This window comes from Rousettus aegyptiacus, unplaced genomic scaffold (genome assembly GCF_014176215.1).
Source record: "Rousettus aegyptiacus isolate mRouAeg1 unplaced genomic scaffold, mRouAeg1.p scaffold_m13_p_1, whole genome shotgun sequence".
Lineage (NCBI taxonomy): Eukaryota > Metazoa > Chordata > Mammalia > Chiroptera > Pteropodidae > Rousettus > Rousettus aegyptiacus.
This window is the reverse complement of record NW_023416284.1, coordinates 46,590,262-46,609,763: the sequence shown is the minus strand read 5'-3', so window position 1 is coordinate 46,609,763 and position 19,502 is coordinate 46,590,262. Positions and strand designations below refer to the sequence as shown.

At 36.5% G+C, this 19,502-nt stretch overlaps 1 protein-coding gene across 4 annotated transcripts in view; it reads left to right on the top strand.

Moving 5' to 3' along the window:
- The window catches only part of RPE65 (retinoid isomerohydrolase RPE65), a 37,571-nt gene extending 18,993 nt beyond the window's left edge, over positions 1–18,578 (top strand). The window contains exons 3-16 of one of the 4 annotated variants that reach the window (XM_036235139.1): positions 790–894; positions 2,004–2,086; positions 3,769–3,919; positions 4,915–5,022; positions 5,123–5,264; positions 8,861–9,008; positions 10,221–10,302; positions 10,539–10,671; positions 10,780–10,919; positions 11,597–11,726; positions 15,652–15,766; positions 15,865–15,959; positions 16,063–16,174; positions 17,309–18,578. In XM_036235139.1, coding sequence (XP_036091032.1) covers positions 884–894; positions 2,004–2,086; positions 3,769–3,919; positions 4,915–5,022; positions 5,123–5,264; positions 8,861–9,008; positions 10,221–10,302; positions 10,539–10,671; positions 10,780–10,919; positions 11,597–11,726; positions 15,652–15,766; positions 15,865–15,959; positions 16,063–16,174; positions 17,309–17,460 — 1,602 coding nt within the window. In that variant the 5' untranslated portion in view covers positions 790–883 and the 3' untranslated portion in view covers positions 17,461–18,578. Of the gene's footprint in view, positions 1–789; positions 895–2,003; positions 2,087–3,768; positions 3,920–4,400; positions 4,542–4,914; positions 5,023–5,122; positions 5,265–8,860; positions 9,009–10,220; positions 10,303–10,538; positions 10,672–10,779; positions 10,920–11,596; positions 11,727–15,651; positions 15,767–15,864; positions 15,960–16,062; positions 16,175–17,308 lie in introns of those variants that run through there. The other 3 variants (XM_016164537.2, XM_036235152.1, XM_016164539.2) reach the window with 3 other exon arrangements.
- The last annotated feature ends 924 nt before the right edge of the window (positions 18,579–19,502 follow it).

Here is a 19,502-nt window from a genome sequence, read left to right as displayed (position 1 = left end):
TAAAATGGTTAATGAGTTTCTCATTAGCTGATATAGAATGTATCTTTGTTTCTGGGGACTCTTTTTGGCAGTACCATGTCTGTGCTAGGAAAGAATTCATGTTTAACAAAATAGTGCCATATATTCTCTGAGTGAAGAATATACACCTGTAGACAGGAAAGTGAGGCAGAGAGCAGGCAAGCATTAGTGATAAGCAAGAATACAAAACAGGTTTCATCCTCAACAAATCAAAAGGACAAATCCAAGCTATAGTCCTCAGCTTGGTTGGAACTGAGACACTGAATGAGGTCAATAAGGTGACCAGAGAGGTTACAGGTCCTATAATATACTTCTATAACACTTTGCACTTCTCCAATCATAGCACTTATACAACTTTATTGAATAGTTTACTAGTTTTCTGTTACCTTTGCAGAGTTACAAGATGTGTGCAAATAGGGACTGTGCCTATCTCTGTTCCATAGGCAATGTATAATAGAGTTTTTAAAAAATAAATAATTGAATAAATGGAGAATGAAGGTAAGAGCACAAAGGTGGTACAGGGAGCTGGGCACCAGAGAATGGTGCCAGGTTCCACTGGGGTGACCTGGACCAGCTCAGGCCTGATGCTAGCTACTCCCACACAGCCTCCTTTTTTCTAATCCACTTCTCATTCTCTTTGGGAAGGCTCGAGGTCTCTGGAAAACAGCCCAAGAAACTGTTTTGGGAACAGCAAGTTCAAATAATGCTCAAGTATCAGGTGGATCAGCTAAGGGGGTGGGAAAGGGTTCTCAAAGCTGTAATTCCTTTTAGGAGGATTTAAAAGGCATATAAAGGTCCCTGGCTGAGGACTTGCTTCCTCATTTTGGATTTGGTGACAGACTTCTCAATCCTCTGCCGAAAGAAAATGTCCATCCAGTAAGTAACTCTAGAAGATTTATTTTAAATGCCTTAATAGGTTGATGGTAAGTGGGCTATTTCAAGAGCTCCTGAAGAGAATCGATGGCCTGTTTAGGGAAGGTCTTGGGTCTTGATGAGGGATTTTCTTCCTATATAGAGTTTATGTCTGAGTTACAGTGGGATCTGTGTGTCTCAGTATGGCCCTTGGAAGCAGCTGGAAGCATGAGGATTTCAGTAAGGCAGACCTGGCTTCCACTTCCTGCCCAGCCACTTCCTAGCTATGTGATTTGGGGCAAGTTACTTAATGTCTTAAAGTCTAGGGTTTTCTATATAAAGTAAGTATAATGATAGTACTTACCTCATTGTGTTGTTATGGGATTTAAGTGAGCTGATAGCATGCAATGGTTTTTTTTAATGGTATATGGCACATAGTAAGTGCTTAATAAAAGATAACTATCATAATTAGAGATTCTGGTCAGAGCTCCCACTATAAGAGGTTATAAAATGGAGCCAAAGTGAAGAGGCAGGAAATAAGTGAAAACATGAAACTTGAATCTTTTCATCTGACTATTTTTTAAAAATACTATAGCTATTGGAGGTTGGTAAAGAAACAAAATGACAGGAAGAGATGATGGTATAATATGGGTGAATAACAAAGGATGAGGTATTGACCCAAAATGCTATTATCTCTAGACTCATAGAAGGGAGAGAGATGAGACTCCCCGTGAGGCAAGAGAATCAAGATACAGTAACCTGAGAGTAATGACAAGGCAGCATAATTCTATGAGAGGGACTCTGTCAGGAAGGGAAGTGATAGCAGCAGGAGTCATTGATTGATCTTCAGAAATATGGGAAAACTGTGGATGGCAGGATTAAGTCAACTGTGACAATAAAAGGGAGGTCATTTTTTCTGATGTCAAAGGAGAACTTACCCCGAACCCTCTTGAGTAATTTTCTATTCCCCTAAGCACCATGTGCTTCTTGAGTGAGGCTGGAGTGGTGGGGCTCATTGGCATTAAGACAGAGCAGCCTTTTCTCCTGGAGCCCTGCCTCTGCCTCTGCCTCTGCCTCCGTGGACTTCTCTGAGTATCAACATGGGCTTCTCGCTCATGACTCCACCATTTCAGAGTCGAGCATCCTGCTGGTGGTTACAAGAAACTTTTCGAAACTGTAGAGGAACTCTCCTCACCACTCACAGCTCATGTTACAGGTGGGTCTCACAGATCTTGAAGCCACCCTCTCTATTTCCTGGCCACCTCTCTTCTCCGTCTTTTTATTTGTGGGCACCTCTCAAGACTTGCTCCCACTGTGGGCTACAGACAGGAATCTGGAGGTTGGGGACTTTTATATCCATAACTCATTTCTTCTCATTTACCTTGTCTTTATTTCTCTAATGTAAAAAAAAAAAAAATGCTACCTAACTTGAATTTCTTGAAAACTGGACTTTGTCTCTTTAAACTGTCAGTACCTAGCTCAATGTCTGACACAAAGTGAATTTCCTATAAATATCTCTTCCACCAATGTCTGAATAAATGAGGGCCCCAGTGACAAGCATCTTAGAATGTTACATTGAAGGGTAGTAGGTTTTATGACCATTATACTGGAAGAGTCTTGGTTCTGGAGTCAGGTAGGTATAGGTGCTAATTGCAGCATTCTTATTTTACTTGCGGTGAATCCTACAAGTTATTTAAACTTTCAGAGCTTCAATTTCCTCACCTACCAAAAAGCAAATTTTACTGCAGGGGGATATTGTAAAGATTAAATGAAATAATGTAAATAGAAAATTTTACCCCGTATCTGACACAAAGTAATCGATAGTTGGTAGTTAGTACTATTGTTATCATTATCCAAAGACAACACATGACTCATACAGCATCCTTGCCTGGATATGAGGTTAAGAGAAGGGCCAAAGCCTGGGCAAGTTCTCTTTCTTCCTAGTTTCCCTTTTATAAAATAGAAGGGATGGGCCAAATGCTCTCACCCAGATTCTGATACTAACAATCTAAGTTCTAGCAATCAAATTAGTACCATACCTTTTAGTTAAGCCATATCGTCTTAAAGTTTTTGTCCAAAATACAAACCCTTATCAAGTGGTTTGCTAAAACTGAGTTGTACAAAATAATCCATTTGTTTAAAAAAAAAAAGCATAGGCAAAGATTAAACAAACATTGCACTTCTCAAAGGATAAAAGGGCACAAATGGAACTGATTAAACTGAAAGGAATAAGGCCTTTCTCGTGTGCCCCTCATTTTGCAGTTGAGGAGGCAGAGGCCAAGAGATGGCATGTGGCAAATCCTGAACCAGAATCCAGGTCCCTAATACCCAGCCCTGTGCACTTTCTGCTACAGCAGGTTGGCCTTTACCTGGACAGTAGCCCACACCCTCAAAAGAATATAGCTCCTTATTTTAAAAGCCAATATTCTTGTCGTTTCTTTAAATAATTTATTTTATAGACGCACCTTTCTTAATGTCTTGATCCCTGCTCTTTATCCATCTTTTCTACCCCCACTCCATAAATATGTCAAGAAATTTGAAATTTTTCTTAATAATGAAATTTTAGAAAAAGGCAAATGTATTGGTATCCAGAGAAATCTATTAGATTGCGAATCCAATTCCCCTCAAGATGCTTTTTTTGGTCTCTCAATCCACATATCCCAACTCTAAGGCATTGCCACATTTCCCCCAACTTGGTCTCCTAGTGAAAGGACAGTTGATCAGCAGGCATTTGCTAAGTGCTGCCCAGTATAAGAGCTGGCAATAAAAATCACTGCTCTCTTTATAAAGAAGAGGCTGCCCAATCAGGCTGCTAATATAATCACTACACCGTACCAGGAACAGCCCAGCCAGGGGCAGGGGAAAGAAGCAATGTTCTGTGTCTCACATTCATCACAGGCAGGATTCCCCTCTGGCTCACCGGCAGTCTCCTTCGATGTGGGCCAGGACTCTTTGAAGTTGGATCTGAGCCATTTTACCACCTGTTTGATGGGCAAGCCCTCCTGCACAAGTTTGACTTTAAAGAAGGACATGTCACATACTATAGAAGGTAAAGAAACACTAGGCTATTTCCCCCTACTGTGAGTGGGGCCTTTTTCAGCTCCTCTTCCCTGATGCTTTTCAATCTCCTGAACCTCAGAGGGGACTTATATACTCGCTTCTCTGAGTATCCACTTGGGTCAGTGCATCTGCATGGACACCTGGGAACTGTGACATGGGATAAAGAAGCTAAGAACCAGGGCTTTGGGATCCAACATACCTGGCTTCAAATCCTATATCCATCGGACGCCACTGGCATAAGTGGGTATTCTTTGGCAAGATGTTAGTATTTAATTCTTGGTTCTGTCATCTCTAAAATGAGAAATAATAGAATCTACTTCAAGGTTCATTACAAGGATTAAATAACAACACAGTACCTAGCACATGGGAGGCATTCAGTAATAATAGTTATTGCTATTATTGTTAAACCATTGGCTCTCTTAACTCCTTCCTTTTTTTTTTTTTGTTATAATCAGAAAGGCCACAGGGAAGGACCATATATGTCATAATGATACAAGAAAGAGAAGTTTTCTAAAAATAGGAGATTGTTGCTGAAGAAAACACAAGAAGGACATAAGGGAGATTAAAAGGAATCTAATCCAGCACGCCATGTCCTATACTTCCTGCTAAGTGTAGGTCGATAGGTTATAAGCTACCAGAAATCAGAGGTCCTATGTAAACTATCATGAGGCTGGGTGGTGTGATATGGAATATGCCTGTTTTACAACTCAGCCAATTAAGTGATATACAAATCATTAAATTTTTCCGAGCCTCAGTTTCCCCATCTGTTACTGTGAGATTTATAAGACATAAATTTAAGCTTATGGCACATTGTGTCTTTTTCCCTTAGTCACCCAAGAATGAGACCTGACAATACTCTTCATTCTTCATGTTGTGGATTTATGATTCTGACTTGATAGGGACACACAGAATGACCATTCTAAACTCCATGTGGACTGATTGCCCCTGTCCATGACCCTTTCCTATGTCTCAATGTAACTTCAGGTTCATCCGCACTGATGCTTACGTACGGGCAATGACTGAGAAAAGGATCGTCATCACAGAATTTGGCACCTATGCTTTCCCAGATCCCTGCAAGAATATATTTTCCAGGTTACTGAAACTCAACTGCATGTATTAAAAACATTTTGTTAGCCTTTTTTCTTTCGTGGCTTGAAAGTTACTAGACTGAAAAATCCATTTACTTCTACAGGTTTTTTTCTTACTTTCGAGGAGTAGAGGTTACTGACAATGCCCTTGTTAATGTCTACCCAGTGGGGGAAGATTACTATGCCTGCACAGAGACCAACTTCATTACAAAAATTAATCCCGAGACCTTGGAGACAATTAAGCAGGTAGGACACAGTGTCCAGGTGACATTGCTCAAAAATTTAGAACTGCAATGACATGGATGGATCTAGAGGTTATTATGATGAGTGAAATATATCATACGGAGAAAGATAAATACCGTATGATTTCACTAATATGCAGAATCTAAGGAACAAAAAGAACAAACTAATCAAAAACAGACCCACAAATACAGTGGACAATTTGGTGACGGACAGAGGGGAGGGGGTGTTGGGGGCTGAGAGAATGGGTGAAGGGTTAAAGAAGTACAAATTAGTAATTGATATATGGTAATGGAGATGGGGAGCACGGCATAGGGAATGCAGTTAGCATTAATATGTTGGTTAGGTGGAGGGCCGGGAAGGGAGGGAGCAATTGGGGGGATCGTTTTATGAACTATATAAATGCCTAACCAATGTATTATATACTTGAAACTAATTAAAATATGTAAATTTTAAAAAAAACTGCAACTTGGAATTAAATCAACTGTGCAAGTTGGTGGAAAGAACATGAGAGCCAAATTTTCAAATTCTTGCTGCATCATCATCTACTAGTTACGTGACATCGAGTAGATTTTGTTTATTCATCTATGAAATTTTAAACACATTACATGAATTGGAGGAAAGCTTTATAAGATGCCTAACATTTATTCATCTGTGGCACAAATATTTATTGAAATAAAATAGCATAGAAAAAAATATCAGCAATATTAAAAAGTGACAAATTTTGCTGAGAACTTGGGCAATCTCAATGCAGCATTCAATAAAATAGATTCACCTTTTCAATCAATACTTATTAAGATCTAACCATTTGAAGTCATTGTCCTTGTCTTCAGAAAGCTTAACATCTAGATGGAGAAATCAAACAAATACACAATTTAACTAAGATGGGACACATAATATGATGAGTTCTTTAAGAGAAGGAAAACGTATAAAAGCACAGAGGAGAAAGAGATTGCTTCTGGCAGTAGTTGGGGGATGTAAAGTGGGATAGGTCAAGGAAGGTTAAAAAGACTTATATTTGAGTTAGAAGTTAACGGAGAGGCACGACCTCAATGAATTTGGAGAAAGGACATTCAGATAGAGGTAGTAACATGATCAAAGGTATAGACGTGGGAAAAATAGAGGATATACTCATGGAAACTAAAGAATAACTTATTTGGCTAGATTTGCAGTATTTTTAAATGTAGGTGCTAGTGGCAGAATCACTCATTGTGTGGGGACTGTCTCAGACATTGCAGAGGTTTGGCATCCCTGGCCCCACCCACTAAATACCCTCAATCATGCCCTCAATCACTGTGGAAAATCAAATGTTCCCCAACAGTTCTAGCTCTCCCCCGAGGGGCCAACATCACTTTCATCTGAGAACTAGGGATCTAGGACATGCAATGTCAAGGGGGATAGCTAAAAACAGGGCGGGGTGAAACTAAAATCTTGAATAATAGAAAAAAAATCTGGAATAAGTTGTCTAGCTAATGGGAAGTTACTGAAAGTTTTTGCTTTGAGAAATGGTATAAGCAGAACTGCACATTAGGATATTTAACTGCCATGTATAAACTGTATGGGAGGGTAAAAGAGATAAGGGATAGCTAAGGGACCAGTTGGGTAGAATTCAAGATTAGAACTAGAAATTTAGTGTAGTGGGAATAGAAAGTAAAAATAGTTCCAACACTGGGTCTCAATGACACAAGGCAATTAACAACTCTCAACAGACTATTTACTAAGGCTTAACATATTCTAAACCATTCTTTCTTGTTTTTGATGTATGTTTGTAACCACATATGAGTATATGTATAGACAATTTAGAGAAGAACTAAAGATGATTTATATAGTGAATCTGTATTCTAACTGACATGGTAATTTAATTGGAAATATAAAGTTCATGGTATGGCTCCAGAAAAGACTTTATTAGGAGTCAGGTTTCCTTGAGAACAGCAATGTACATGACTTCATATAAAAATATAGTTTTAAAAAAGTTGAGGGTTTTTTTTTTGTTTACTATTACTAAAATAGCCTTCTAATCAGTGCTCCTGTGTCCAGTCTGATTCTCTTAAATATAACTTCCTTAATTCAAGTAGAAGCACTTTTTCTAAAATGCAAGTATGAATGTGTTACTCCATCTAGATAAAGTCCAAACAAGGGCTTTTGTGGCTGGCCCATTCTTCATTCCCCTCCTCCATGCATGCCCTTCACGGCAGCCACGTTGAACAACTAGGAGTCCCCAAACAGCACGTGCTGTTTCACAACTCTGGGCCTGTACATTAGCCTTCCCACTCCTTGGAATACACTGTCGTTCTTCTCCATTTGACTAACTTTTACTCATTTTTTCAAGCCATAGTTGAAGTAATCACCTTGGGAAGCCCTGCCAAATTTCCCAGTCTGGGTTAGATGGTTTTTCTCTACAGATACCATTTTACACTTACAGCACTGTCTGTATACCAGCTTATCAGTCTACCACAGCACTATCAATTAGAACTTTGTACAATGATGGCAGTGCTCTATAGTTGCATTGTCCACATGCTATTGAGCACTCTGAATTTGAAGTTTTATCTAATTATAATTAATTTACATTTAAATTGCTACATGTGGTCACAATATTGGACAGCACAAGTGTAGACTGAAGTTCTTGAAAGCATAGACCATCTCTGTTTCTCTAGACCCAAGTACAGAGCCTGACATACAGTAGAAGCTCAATGAGTACTTGATGAATGACTGAATGGATACCTTGGCTATTATTGAAATAGGATGCTAAAAATTCCCTATGCTTTAAAACATATTCACCTAATCAAAGAGTAAATAAATATTTTGTTTAAACAAATATATACTTCATCAATTACTCATTCAATAAATCTTTACTGAGCAGGTCCCAGGTAGAAATTCAAGAGCCAATTTTGCCAGTATCTGGCTCTGAGTCCTTGAACAAGCCACTTGAACTCTCTGGAACCCCAATTTCTCCTCTGTAAATAAGAAGTTTGTGTTAGATTTGTGGTTCTGAATATCTTATGTGACTACAAATTTAATTAAAGCATTAAATCCTCTCTCCAAAAACATTTACATTTACATAAACAGGAGGTTTATGGTTCCCCTAAAATCTATTTAGGTTAAGACATTCTATACTATGAATGTTGGGGTTCCTTTCAGTTCCAGCTTCATACTTTATGGAAGACACTGGGCTTGGTATTTAGGTCGTACCATGCAAAATTGCTATTTTTGTAAAATGAAAATTATTAAATATCAGCAATTTTGTGCAATTCATCTAATACAACAAAGGGGAATATAAAGAAGTCCCAGGGTTCAACTTCATCATTGTTTGAGGAAAAACTGCAATATGCAAAAGTAAAATAACTAACCAAAGCAGTATATGGTATACATCTGTTAAAGAGCAGAGTCAAGAACTCAGATGTCAGAGGCAAGTGGGGTCAGCATGGGGGTCAGAGGAGAGTCCTGCATTGAATACGGGAATTCAGGCAGACTTCAAAGAGATGGAAAGAAAGAGAAAGTGCATTTAGGATAAGGGTGCAAGCAGTAATGGTGAGGTCAAAACTAGGGACCAAAGGTGTAAATAATCTCTCTCAACATGATTGACGTTTGCTCTTCTTCCATAGGTTGATCTTTGTAACTATGTCTCAATCAATGGAGCCACAGCTCACCCCCACATCGAAAGTGATGGAACTGTTTACAACATTGGTAATTGCTTTGGGAAAAATTTTTCATTTGCCTACAATATCATAAAGATTCCTCCACTACAAGCAGGTCAGTTTACCTATTTGACTCTTTTTAAAATAAGTATCTGTATTGTGAAAAAGTTACTAGAAACATAAGACACCAAATCAAAATATCAAGATAGCACTATATGCACAGCTAAATTACTCTCAGATTTCAGGACAATTGTCCTTACCCGTACCCTACCATGGAATCAATGCCCATGGACACAATAGCAGTAAATGACAACTTGAAAATATAGAAAGCAAATGTTCAAGTTCTATTCCACAATGTTTCAAATATGTAGTATCTATGTCACATAAGATTTAGATTCAAATCTAGCAAACATTTATTGAGCAAGCACTTATTCATGTGCCAGGCAAAATTAAATTTTTAAACAATACGTATACATATACAAAATAGCATACACTCATTATATTACAGTGTTCTAAGTATTTTGTGTATGTTTAATTTGTAAAACTATGAACAAATCTATTAACTCATATTCATATTATAAAGAATATTAAAACAGAAAGAGTACTCTTTAGAATTCTCCATTTATCTGCCATTAATTGTCAGAAATTTGATAACCACCTTGATGACAGAATTATTTAAATATATGTGGATTTTTGTTTAGTATTGCTTAGTATAGTTACTGAAGTGTATAGTCCCACGAGCAGCATCACCCGGGAATCTGTTACAAATATGAATCTTGAGCTCCACCTAAGGCCAACTGAATGAGTAATTCTGGGAGTGGGCTAACAATCAGCATTTTGAGAAGCTCTTTATGTGATTCTGATGCACACTAAGGTTTTGAAGACCACTAACTTAGTAGTAAATAAACTTTAAATGTGCATAAGAATTACCGTGCAGGGTTAATGACACAAACCCATGTACACTGTACTCTGTAAGCCATTTAAGAGATTGTAAAAGGCATTTTTGCAGACTAAGGTTTTGCCTTACTCTCCTGACTTTAACCCACCTCCAGTTAGCAGATATGACTCCACTGTTCTCTGCCTGCCACAATCCTATATGAGTGCACTTTTCCAAAGCTGTTGCTATTTGGATTTTCCTGGGTGATTGCAGCTTCACATGAAATTTTGCTAACAAATGTCAATGACTAAGAAAATGAAAATAAGCTCTGAAAAAAATCACAATCTGAAAATGTATTTCTTTGCTTGCATAAGCTGTTCTAAGTTTTTTTGTAATAAAAAAGGAGGGGGTGGGGCTCTTCTAAAGCCTTTTAAAACCACTTTATTTCAGACAAGGAAGATCCAATAAGCAAGTCAGAGATCGTTGTACAATTCCCCTGCAGTGACCGATTCAAGCCATCTTACGTCCATAGGTAACTTCGAAGGCCTGCTATAAATCTTCAGGAAAACTCAATTTTAATGATCTGCTTTGCCTACCTTTGATATCAATTCTGATCACATTTTCTTACAGAAACTTAAATGTAAATATAATTAATTTTATGTAGGCACCATTGATTCACATAACTGAGCATACCTCATGTATACACATATCTTTTTGGTTTGAGAAGCAGCTCCTTTCATTCACAAGGCCATTTGTGTTTTTAAACAGTTTTGGTTTGACTCCCAACTACATTGTTTTTGTGGAGACACCAGTCAAAATTAACCTGTTCAAGTTTCTTTCTTCATGGAGTCTTTGGGGAGCCAACTACATGGATTGTTTTGAGTCCAATGAAACCATGGGGGTAAGTCTTACATTTATTTTGTCAGGTTTGTGATCCTAAAGAAGATGTGTTTCATAATACATACTTTTTTCTTTTTAAAAGCATCAAAATATTTTTCTCATTTTCAAGGTTTGGCTTCATATTGCTGACAAAAAAAGGAGAAAGTATCTCAATAATAAATACAGGACCTCTCCTTTTAACCTTTTCCATCACATCAATACCTATGAAGACAATGAGTTTCTGATTGTGGATCTCTGTTGCTGGAAAGGGTAAGAAAAGACAGTGGATAAATGTTACATCTTCAGTTGCTTCTGAAAATTAGGGGCCTTTTTCAGAGATGCTGCTCTCAATATTTAACCTGAATTACATTTTTAAAAGCAAGAAGTATGTGTAAGTCACAAGATACCATTGAAAAATCTATAGAGTTTAGGTAGTCAGAAAAACTCACCAGCTGAACATCAAAACCATAGGTAATGATTATAAACTGATCAGGTCTATTAACCAGATCTGAAAAGATAACTGACCTGATAATTGAACTTAAACTTAAACTTAAACTCAACTTCACATGAACTTGACAAACATTGACAAACCTCTCCGTTTGGGAGAAAGGCATATTTTCTTTAAAATAGTCAAGTTACTAAAGACAGTAGCCGCTAAAGACACAGACAGAATGGTTGGTACTGGAGAAGCAGAACAGAATGGTACTGGAGAAGCAGAACAGAAAGCATGAAAGGCTGCTGTTATTTAAACATTTCCAGGAAACAGGCTTCTTTTTGTTTCATCCAGGTAGGCAGGAGAATATGGCTCTAATATACCAGGATCCTTAGCAGTTTCTGGGTTGGGGAATAAAGAACAGGCAGGCACTTGTGCTTTTAAATGGCTTGAATCATCACTCTAAAATTATTTGTAATTGTGTATGCTCATGTTTGACTTTTATTTTTTGCAGATTTGAATTTATTTATAATTACTTATATTTAGCAAATTTACGTGAGAACTGGGAAGAAGTGAAAAAAAATGCCAGAAAGGCTCCCCAGCCTGAAGTTAGGAGATATGTACTTCCTCTGAATATTGACAAGGTAACCACCCTGTATATAGATTTCAGATAAAACCAGAATGTTTCATCTCTCCCAGGATATGTTCACCTGCTTTCTGTTTGTACATAGAGACTTGAAATTTCGGAGCTGGGGGAACTTTAAAAATAAACAAATTCAACTCCCTCAGTTTACAAAAGAGGAAAATGAAGCTCAGATGAGTGATGTGACTTAGCAAAAGCCAACTGCAGCAGAGCCAGAATGAAAACCAGGATTTAGGATTCTGAATCTGTTATTCTTTAATTTAGAAAATCTTTTAAAAATATACTTTCTCAGTGAATACTGCACACCACTGGTTCCTAGGATCTTTTGTCAATAATATAATTTAATTTAAATAATTTGAAATACTAGAGAGATAAAGCATCAAAAAGTACCCTGGTAGGGAAATCAGCCCATTAGTTTGGTTTTTCTACAAATCTTCTGAAAATATTACTAGATGATAAAAATAATTAATAGTATTAAACAGTAATCTCTCCTTACTTCTGCTTTTTCTTCCCTGTAATCAGTGACTATCTTTTTAGAGTATCAGAATAACATCAAGAATTTTTAGTGTACTAGAATGACAGTCAAAATTTAAAAATATTCATAATTTTTACACTTGATACATGAATATATACTCTCATTTATGTATATATGAAATATATATACAAAAGTAGTTGAGGCAGCTACAAGGATAAAACATTATACTCAAGGCTTAGATCAGCTGTAGTGGGGAATAAACCCAATTTAGAATCAGACACTACTGCTCTTAAGCAAGTTTAAAGCTCTATGAAGAATGAGAAAGGGGGAAGGAGGTTGATGTAGGGCATTACAATTTGGTTAAAGAGCTTCTACAAAGGCAGGAAGGAGTTAAAAAATCAAAACATACTGTGGAAATGTAAAGTAGTTGCTGTGTTCATTCAGACCATAGAGGAGATGGGCATTGGGCAGAGGGACTGGAAAGATAGGTTGGAGTGATATTGTATGGGGCTTTATAGACTTTGAGTATTATATAAATGATAAGGAAGCATTGTAGTATTTCAAGTGTGCGTGAGGGGGAGGAGATCTGATTGAATTTATATTTTAGAAAGGTCACTCTAGCAGTATTATGGAGGACAGTTTGGAAGTTGAAGAATCTATAAGCTAAAAGCTCTATTAGAGGACTACTGCAATAGGGCAATAAAAGAGGATAAATGTCTGAATTAAGAAAATAGGAACTAAGCAATAAAGAAAGATATGATATTGAGAAATATTTAGGAGACAAAATCACCAGAAGTTGATATAATAATTTGTGAGGGGTAAATGAGAGAAGGAGATCAGAACAACTTCCAGAATTCTGCCTTGAGCAGTTGAATGGATGATAGTACAATTAGCTGAGCTGGTTTGCAGGAAAAAGAGTAAGATTTATTTTATACATGTTGAGTTTGATATATCCACTGGTTATCGCAGCATAAATGTTCACTAGTCAACTGGTATATATGGATCTGGCATTCAGAAGAGAAATCAAGGAGAGAGATTGGTCTCAGTACCTTTAGCACTCAATTTATCCTTATATGTCTCTCCAATATCATTCTCTCCACATCCCAAAAATAAGAAAAAGGAAGGATTTTTCTAAATGTATAGTCATCATTGCATGAAGAAAAACCACCCAATTATTGAAAGGAGAACTTCAGTGATAATGAAAAATAATTATCCCCTTGTATAGATTCTCATTCTCTTGCCTCTTCCTTATTTTATCAACTCATTTGTCAAAACTGCAGCCCTAGTTAAATTAAGCTCTCCACCGGCTTCATGCTTGTACCTCTGAGGGTGAAATTGTGTTGAAAACACAGAACCATGCTAATTGGCCCATTTTTAAATACATCACCACAAATCTTACTGTCACATTTTCCAACTTCATTTACTCTCCCACTTTCCTGGTTAAATATTTCACACCCTCCTCTCTTCAAACTTCTAACACCTCCCACCTCCACACTCACAGTCAACTGATGGCTCTGCTTCCTATTTCACTGAAACAAATAAAAAGAATCAGAAAAGAACGTAGACTTCTGCCACCACATCTACCCACCCACCAGCATCTGTACTCATATTGAATTATCCATCATCTTATCCAGAACTAGTCTTTCTCATCTTCCCTCACCCACTCAAGGACATCACTCTAGCAGTTCTCCCCCTCTCTCCTATATCATCACTCTTCTCCCCTTTTCATTGAATCACTCATATCATTGCTCTTACAAAATCCTTCTCTTGACTCCTCTTGCCCTCAACAACTAGTCCCTCATTTCTCTTCCTGTAGACTTCTTAGTGTTGGTAAGTGGGGCACCAGAACTGAGTCCTTCGTTCTATTCTTCTATTTGTACATCCACTCCCTTTGTAACGACTCATGCTTCAAAGAAGCCTATATTTACATTTTCAACTTTCCTTTCAACTAAAGGTTCACATATTTAACTGCCAACTCTATATCTCCATTTGGATGTCCAATAGCTATCTCAAGCTTATTAAGACAAAACCTAAATTTCTCCTCTTCTTCCACCAAAAAATTCACCTGCAGTAGTCCCTAGTTTTGTTGTGACAATTCCAGCCTTTGACATCATCTTTGACTCCTCTCTTAATTTCATGACTCTTTCCCATTTGTATCGTGTTTATCAGGAAATCCTATTGGCTCTTCCTTCCACTTCTCACTGACTCCAATGCTATTAGCCTAGCCTGAATCAGTTTTCTTTTGACTGGACTACTACAATACAAACTGATTTCCCTGATTCCACTTTTGCATCACCCTCCTCCCAAAGGAAGTCTCGACAGACAGCTAGAGTGATTCTTTTAAAAATAAATCACATGTCACTTCTCTCTCAAAACCCTCCAATGGCTTCCCATTTTTCTCTCACAGAAAAAGTCCTCACAATGGCCTCTAAGGCTCTACACAAACTGGCCCAGTTATCCTTCTAACCTTCTTTACTTCTCTTCTCCCCCACTTTTAGTGAATTGCAGCTACAGTAGTCTCTTTCGTACTCTTCAAGCTTATTTGGCACAATCCTACCTCAGGTCTTTGCACTGTTTATCCTCTCTGCTTGAATGTTCTTCCCTAGATATCTGCATTGCTAACTTTCTTATCTCCTACAAATTTTGTCTCACTTTTAATGAAGTCTACTCTGACCACCTATTAAAAATTACAACTCAACTACCCTTCACGGTTCTAATCTCTCTTACCCTGCTCTATTTTTTCTCCCCACTTTCATAACATACTATATACTTTATATGTTCATTACACTTATTATTTATGTCCTCAAAGTATAATGTAAGCTTCATGAGGACAGGAACTTTATTCTGTAAAGTATCCCAAATACTTTGTACTCAAATATCTAATACAAGTATTACTAAATGAATATGTTCAGATATCCATTCCTCTCATAAATAATCTAAAACATCATATGAGGGCAGGGGATGATAGAGATTTTAGAAAACATGTGGTACAGTAGTTTTTCTATTTTTTTTCTTTTTGATAATATAACCATATAATATTTTTCAAACAAAATCAAAATACATCCTAACTATAAGGGAGATAAATGCTATAAATGGATCCCTAAGGGAATGAAGTCTTGGTTGTTCTACAGAAAAATATTGTTTGTTTGCTTTTTTTCCAGAGGTCCTTCCTCAGTGCCTCTTTCTTTGAGAACATTCTCATTTTACAAATGAGAAGATTGAGGGCCTAAGAGGTTATGTGACCTTCCCAGTGATACACAGTTGGTGTATACACAGGCAGTTTCCCAGCCATGTTCCTGGCCTCCCTCCTTTAGAGTTTTCTGAACTACTCCTCCTTCCATATTAACTTAAGAAATAAAGAACTCAGGAGACAAAACTCAGGAAGACTGCATGTATGGCTGCTTGATTTCACTTTTCTGGTCACTGAAGTTTCTGTTATCCTCTTTCTTAGGCTGACACAGGAAAGAATTTAGTCTCACTGCCCAACACAACTGCCACTGCAATTCTGCGTAGTGATGAGACCATCTGGCTGGAACCTGAGGTTCTCTTTTCGGGGCCTCACCAAGGTGAGATGATTTAGAGAAAAACCTCACATGAGAGGAAACAAAATGTTCCATTCAAAAAGATTAACTGGGTTTTCATAAGCATGTGCTCTATTTTGCAGCATTTGAGTTTCCTCAAATCAATTATCAGAAGTATGGTGGGAAACCTTATACATGCGCATATGGACTTGGCTTGAATCACTTTGTTCCAGACAGGGTAATTAATCCATCTTACTGATATTAGAACAGTACTTTAAGTCACATGCTAGTCAAGTAAAGCATATTGACTAATTAATTGACTTTTCTTTCTTAACAAACAGCTCTGTAAGCTGAACGTCAAAACTAAAGAAACTTGGGTATGGCAAGAGCCTGATTCATACCCATCAGAACCCATCTTTGTTTCTCACCCTGATGCCTTGGAAGAAGATGATGGTAATGAAAGCAATGGATGTAGCTGAACATTCTCTTTTTATTGTTGTTCATATCATTAGTTCACTAGGAAGGGAGTCACAGTAAATATTCCCTGATGTTCAAAATTGATCCTTAATACTACTGAGTGGGACAGCACTAAAAAATGTAAACTTATTCAAAAAGAAGTTTCATCTTGTGGTCAGGTCTCGTTGAGTACCACTGGAAAAAACACTAAAGTTCCATCTGGAGTCATGGTGGAACATCATGAGGAAAGAGGAGCATGAATTCTAGATTTTTGCCTTTCCTGACCTAGATACGTTTCTGAAAAACAAGAGAGTTCCAAGGAGAGAAATTGATTGAGTATTCTAACAGATCAAAGAGAACAAGAATGTGGGTTTATGACTCTAGTTTTAGTCTTTAGTTTTTCTTTTGGTAAGCAGGGGCTAGAACAGGAACAGAGCCACAGAATATAAAACAATTCATTACAATGCATCAATTTTAGTTAACTATTGGTTAGCTGGAATAGGAAAGTAGATTACACTCTCTGGGATTAAAATATAAAAAGACCACAGAGGAATGAAGGAAATAAAAAATTGTAGAGCCATTTCATGCTAAATTATTGTACACATACAGTTCATCTGGTCAAAACACAAAAGTCTTGTTCTTATTTTGTTCGAAGTAAGCTTCTAGCTAGATTTTGAAAATTATAGAAATTATATACCTTGCTATTGTCAAAGTGTTTTAGTATACATTTTTCATTTGTCACAATACTTTTTTTTCTTTTGTAGTAGGTAGAGCAGATGCTATATCTTATGTTATAGATAAGAGTATGAATCGATTTATTCAATAAGAATTTAATTAATACCTTCTATTTTCTAATCACTGTAGTAGGCTACTGGGATATGACAGTGGACAAGACAGATATGGTCACTCCCGTCCTAAAGGTTATAGTCTAGGGGACATTAAGAATTTAAAAGACCACTTACAGGTGGTCACCACAATAAGGTGGTGGAGGAGTCAGAAGAAAATATTAAGGCATAAGATTTTTTTTAATTGTCAACATAATACTTCCTATATTATCTCGGTGACATTTACTCTATAGCCCTTGGCAATTTTTTTAAATTCAGCATTGCCTTATTTACTTCTGATTAACAGGTGTAGTTCTGAGTGTGGTGGTGAGCCCTGGGGCAGGACAAAAGCCCGCTTATCTCCTGATTCTGAATGCCAAGGACTTGAGCGAAGTTGCCAGGGCCGAAGTGGAGGTTAACATCCCTGTCACCTTTCATGGACTCTTCAAAAAATCCTGAGCACATTCTAGCAAGATATGTTTTTAGTGACAAGACCAAGAAAAACACAGTCAGGTCTGTAATCAAGTTCTGTTCAGTTTTAGCCTGCTGTATGACATGGTTTTCACTTGCAGATGTACACTATTTTGCAATATTTTATGAAAAGCACAGAGCTGAGCAATTAATTGCTGTTCTTAAAAAAGTATCTGTTTAGAAAAACAGGCTCTCTGTGAGACAGACCATAACTAAAGAATTCTATATAGTTAGCAATCAATTAGAAAATGAACGTGAATTTATTAAACTTTTTATCCCTGTCATAAAAGTGTATTTTAGGTACTTATCTGCTCCAATAATTTTTTAACATTTAAAAACCAAAGTTCTCTATACTTGATTTGTGTGAGGCTTTGCTGTCAAGGCAGTATCAGGTAGAATGGCTTAGTTACTAAATGTCAAACCAAACTCTTTTTCAAACCAGAAACTATCATCTAAGAGTAATCGCTATAATTGTATACACATATATATTACTACTCAAAGAGTCTCAAGCTTTGTGAACTTTAACATTTTCATTTAATATAAGCAATTACTACTATTTCTGATTTTTAAATGAGGAAACCTATCTCCACTCACCTGAAGGTGCTCACCCAAATAACATGTTGGAGATTGTTATTTTTTTTTTAACCTTATATAACATCAAACCAGCTACATATAGTAGTATCTGTAATTTTTTGAAAAACAGAGGATAAAATACTTAAAAATATAATTTCTACTTAAAATTGGAGTGTGAGATAATACTGGGTGTTTTAATTTGTTGCCTCTTCTGTTTAATTACATTTAAGCACCGTATAATCACCTGACCAAAGAGAAAATATTAAATCATTAGCATTCAGATATTAATGCAATTTAAGCACTTTTGTTTTTAAAATTATTCTCTTCTGTGCTACACATTGGGAAAACAAGAAGATTGACAAAAAGTTTTATTCTATATATTAACCCTGGTATCTATTTTATGCTTAAAAGTATTACATATCATTGTATTTAAAATGATCAACACTGTGTTTCACTTGTAAAAATGCATCCATTTGATCTCTTTATTTAAACAAAATGCAAATTTATTTTTTAAATTATAAACACATATTAAAATACACTTTTCAAAAATCTAAAATTACAGAAAAGTGGAAATTATAAAGTAAAATTAAACAGAATTCATCTAAGTTGAACTACTAGATTTGAGTAGTCTTTTTCATCGTTTTCCCCCCTGTGAATTTTTAATGTAATCATTATTTCTTTGTGGGTAATTTCTGGATTGAACTAGAAATCTCAAAAAAAGAAAAGGAAAACTACCAGAGAATAACATGGAGTATGTGACTATAGATCAACACCAGTCCATTGTTTTTTTTTTTATCTCTAGACATGAAACATAAACATAATTCCATAAAGAAAACTATTTATTCATTTATTTTTATAATATTAAATAAATGACTAAGCAATTACTAAGTGTTATACTTATTAAAATCTCCAAATTTAAGAGAACTAAAATTGCCACTTCCTACACGTGCCTATCACTCCCTGCCTTCTTTCCATTAGTTTTCTGTAACTAGTCGTGCAGTTTGGTGTGCCCACCTCTTCTCCTGTTGTAGAATCTCATTCTAAGAACTATTCTTTCTGGAGATCCTTGTAGTGTTAAGAAGAGAGAGAAGCAGATCTGACTAAAATAACACTCTACCAATACCATTTCACCAAAATTGGAATTCTCTATACAGTCATTGCCAATAATATACCAGAAAGGCTTAGGGGCTGCTTTTCAATTCCAAAGATGGAACGTGAGATTTAAAACCTTAAATTAAAATAAGGGAGATTCAAGAGGGAGTAACAGGAATTCACATTGAAAAAATTAAGGAACCCACTTTCTAAGAATCAGAGCTAGAGAACTTTGAGGCGGTATAGAGATCTATGTGCTATCTATAAACAAATAAATCTTTATTAAGGAAAAAATTCTATTGAATTAAGACAAATAAACCTGTTAATAAGTAGTTATTTTAAAATAAACTTGGAATCAATTGTTT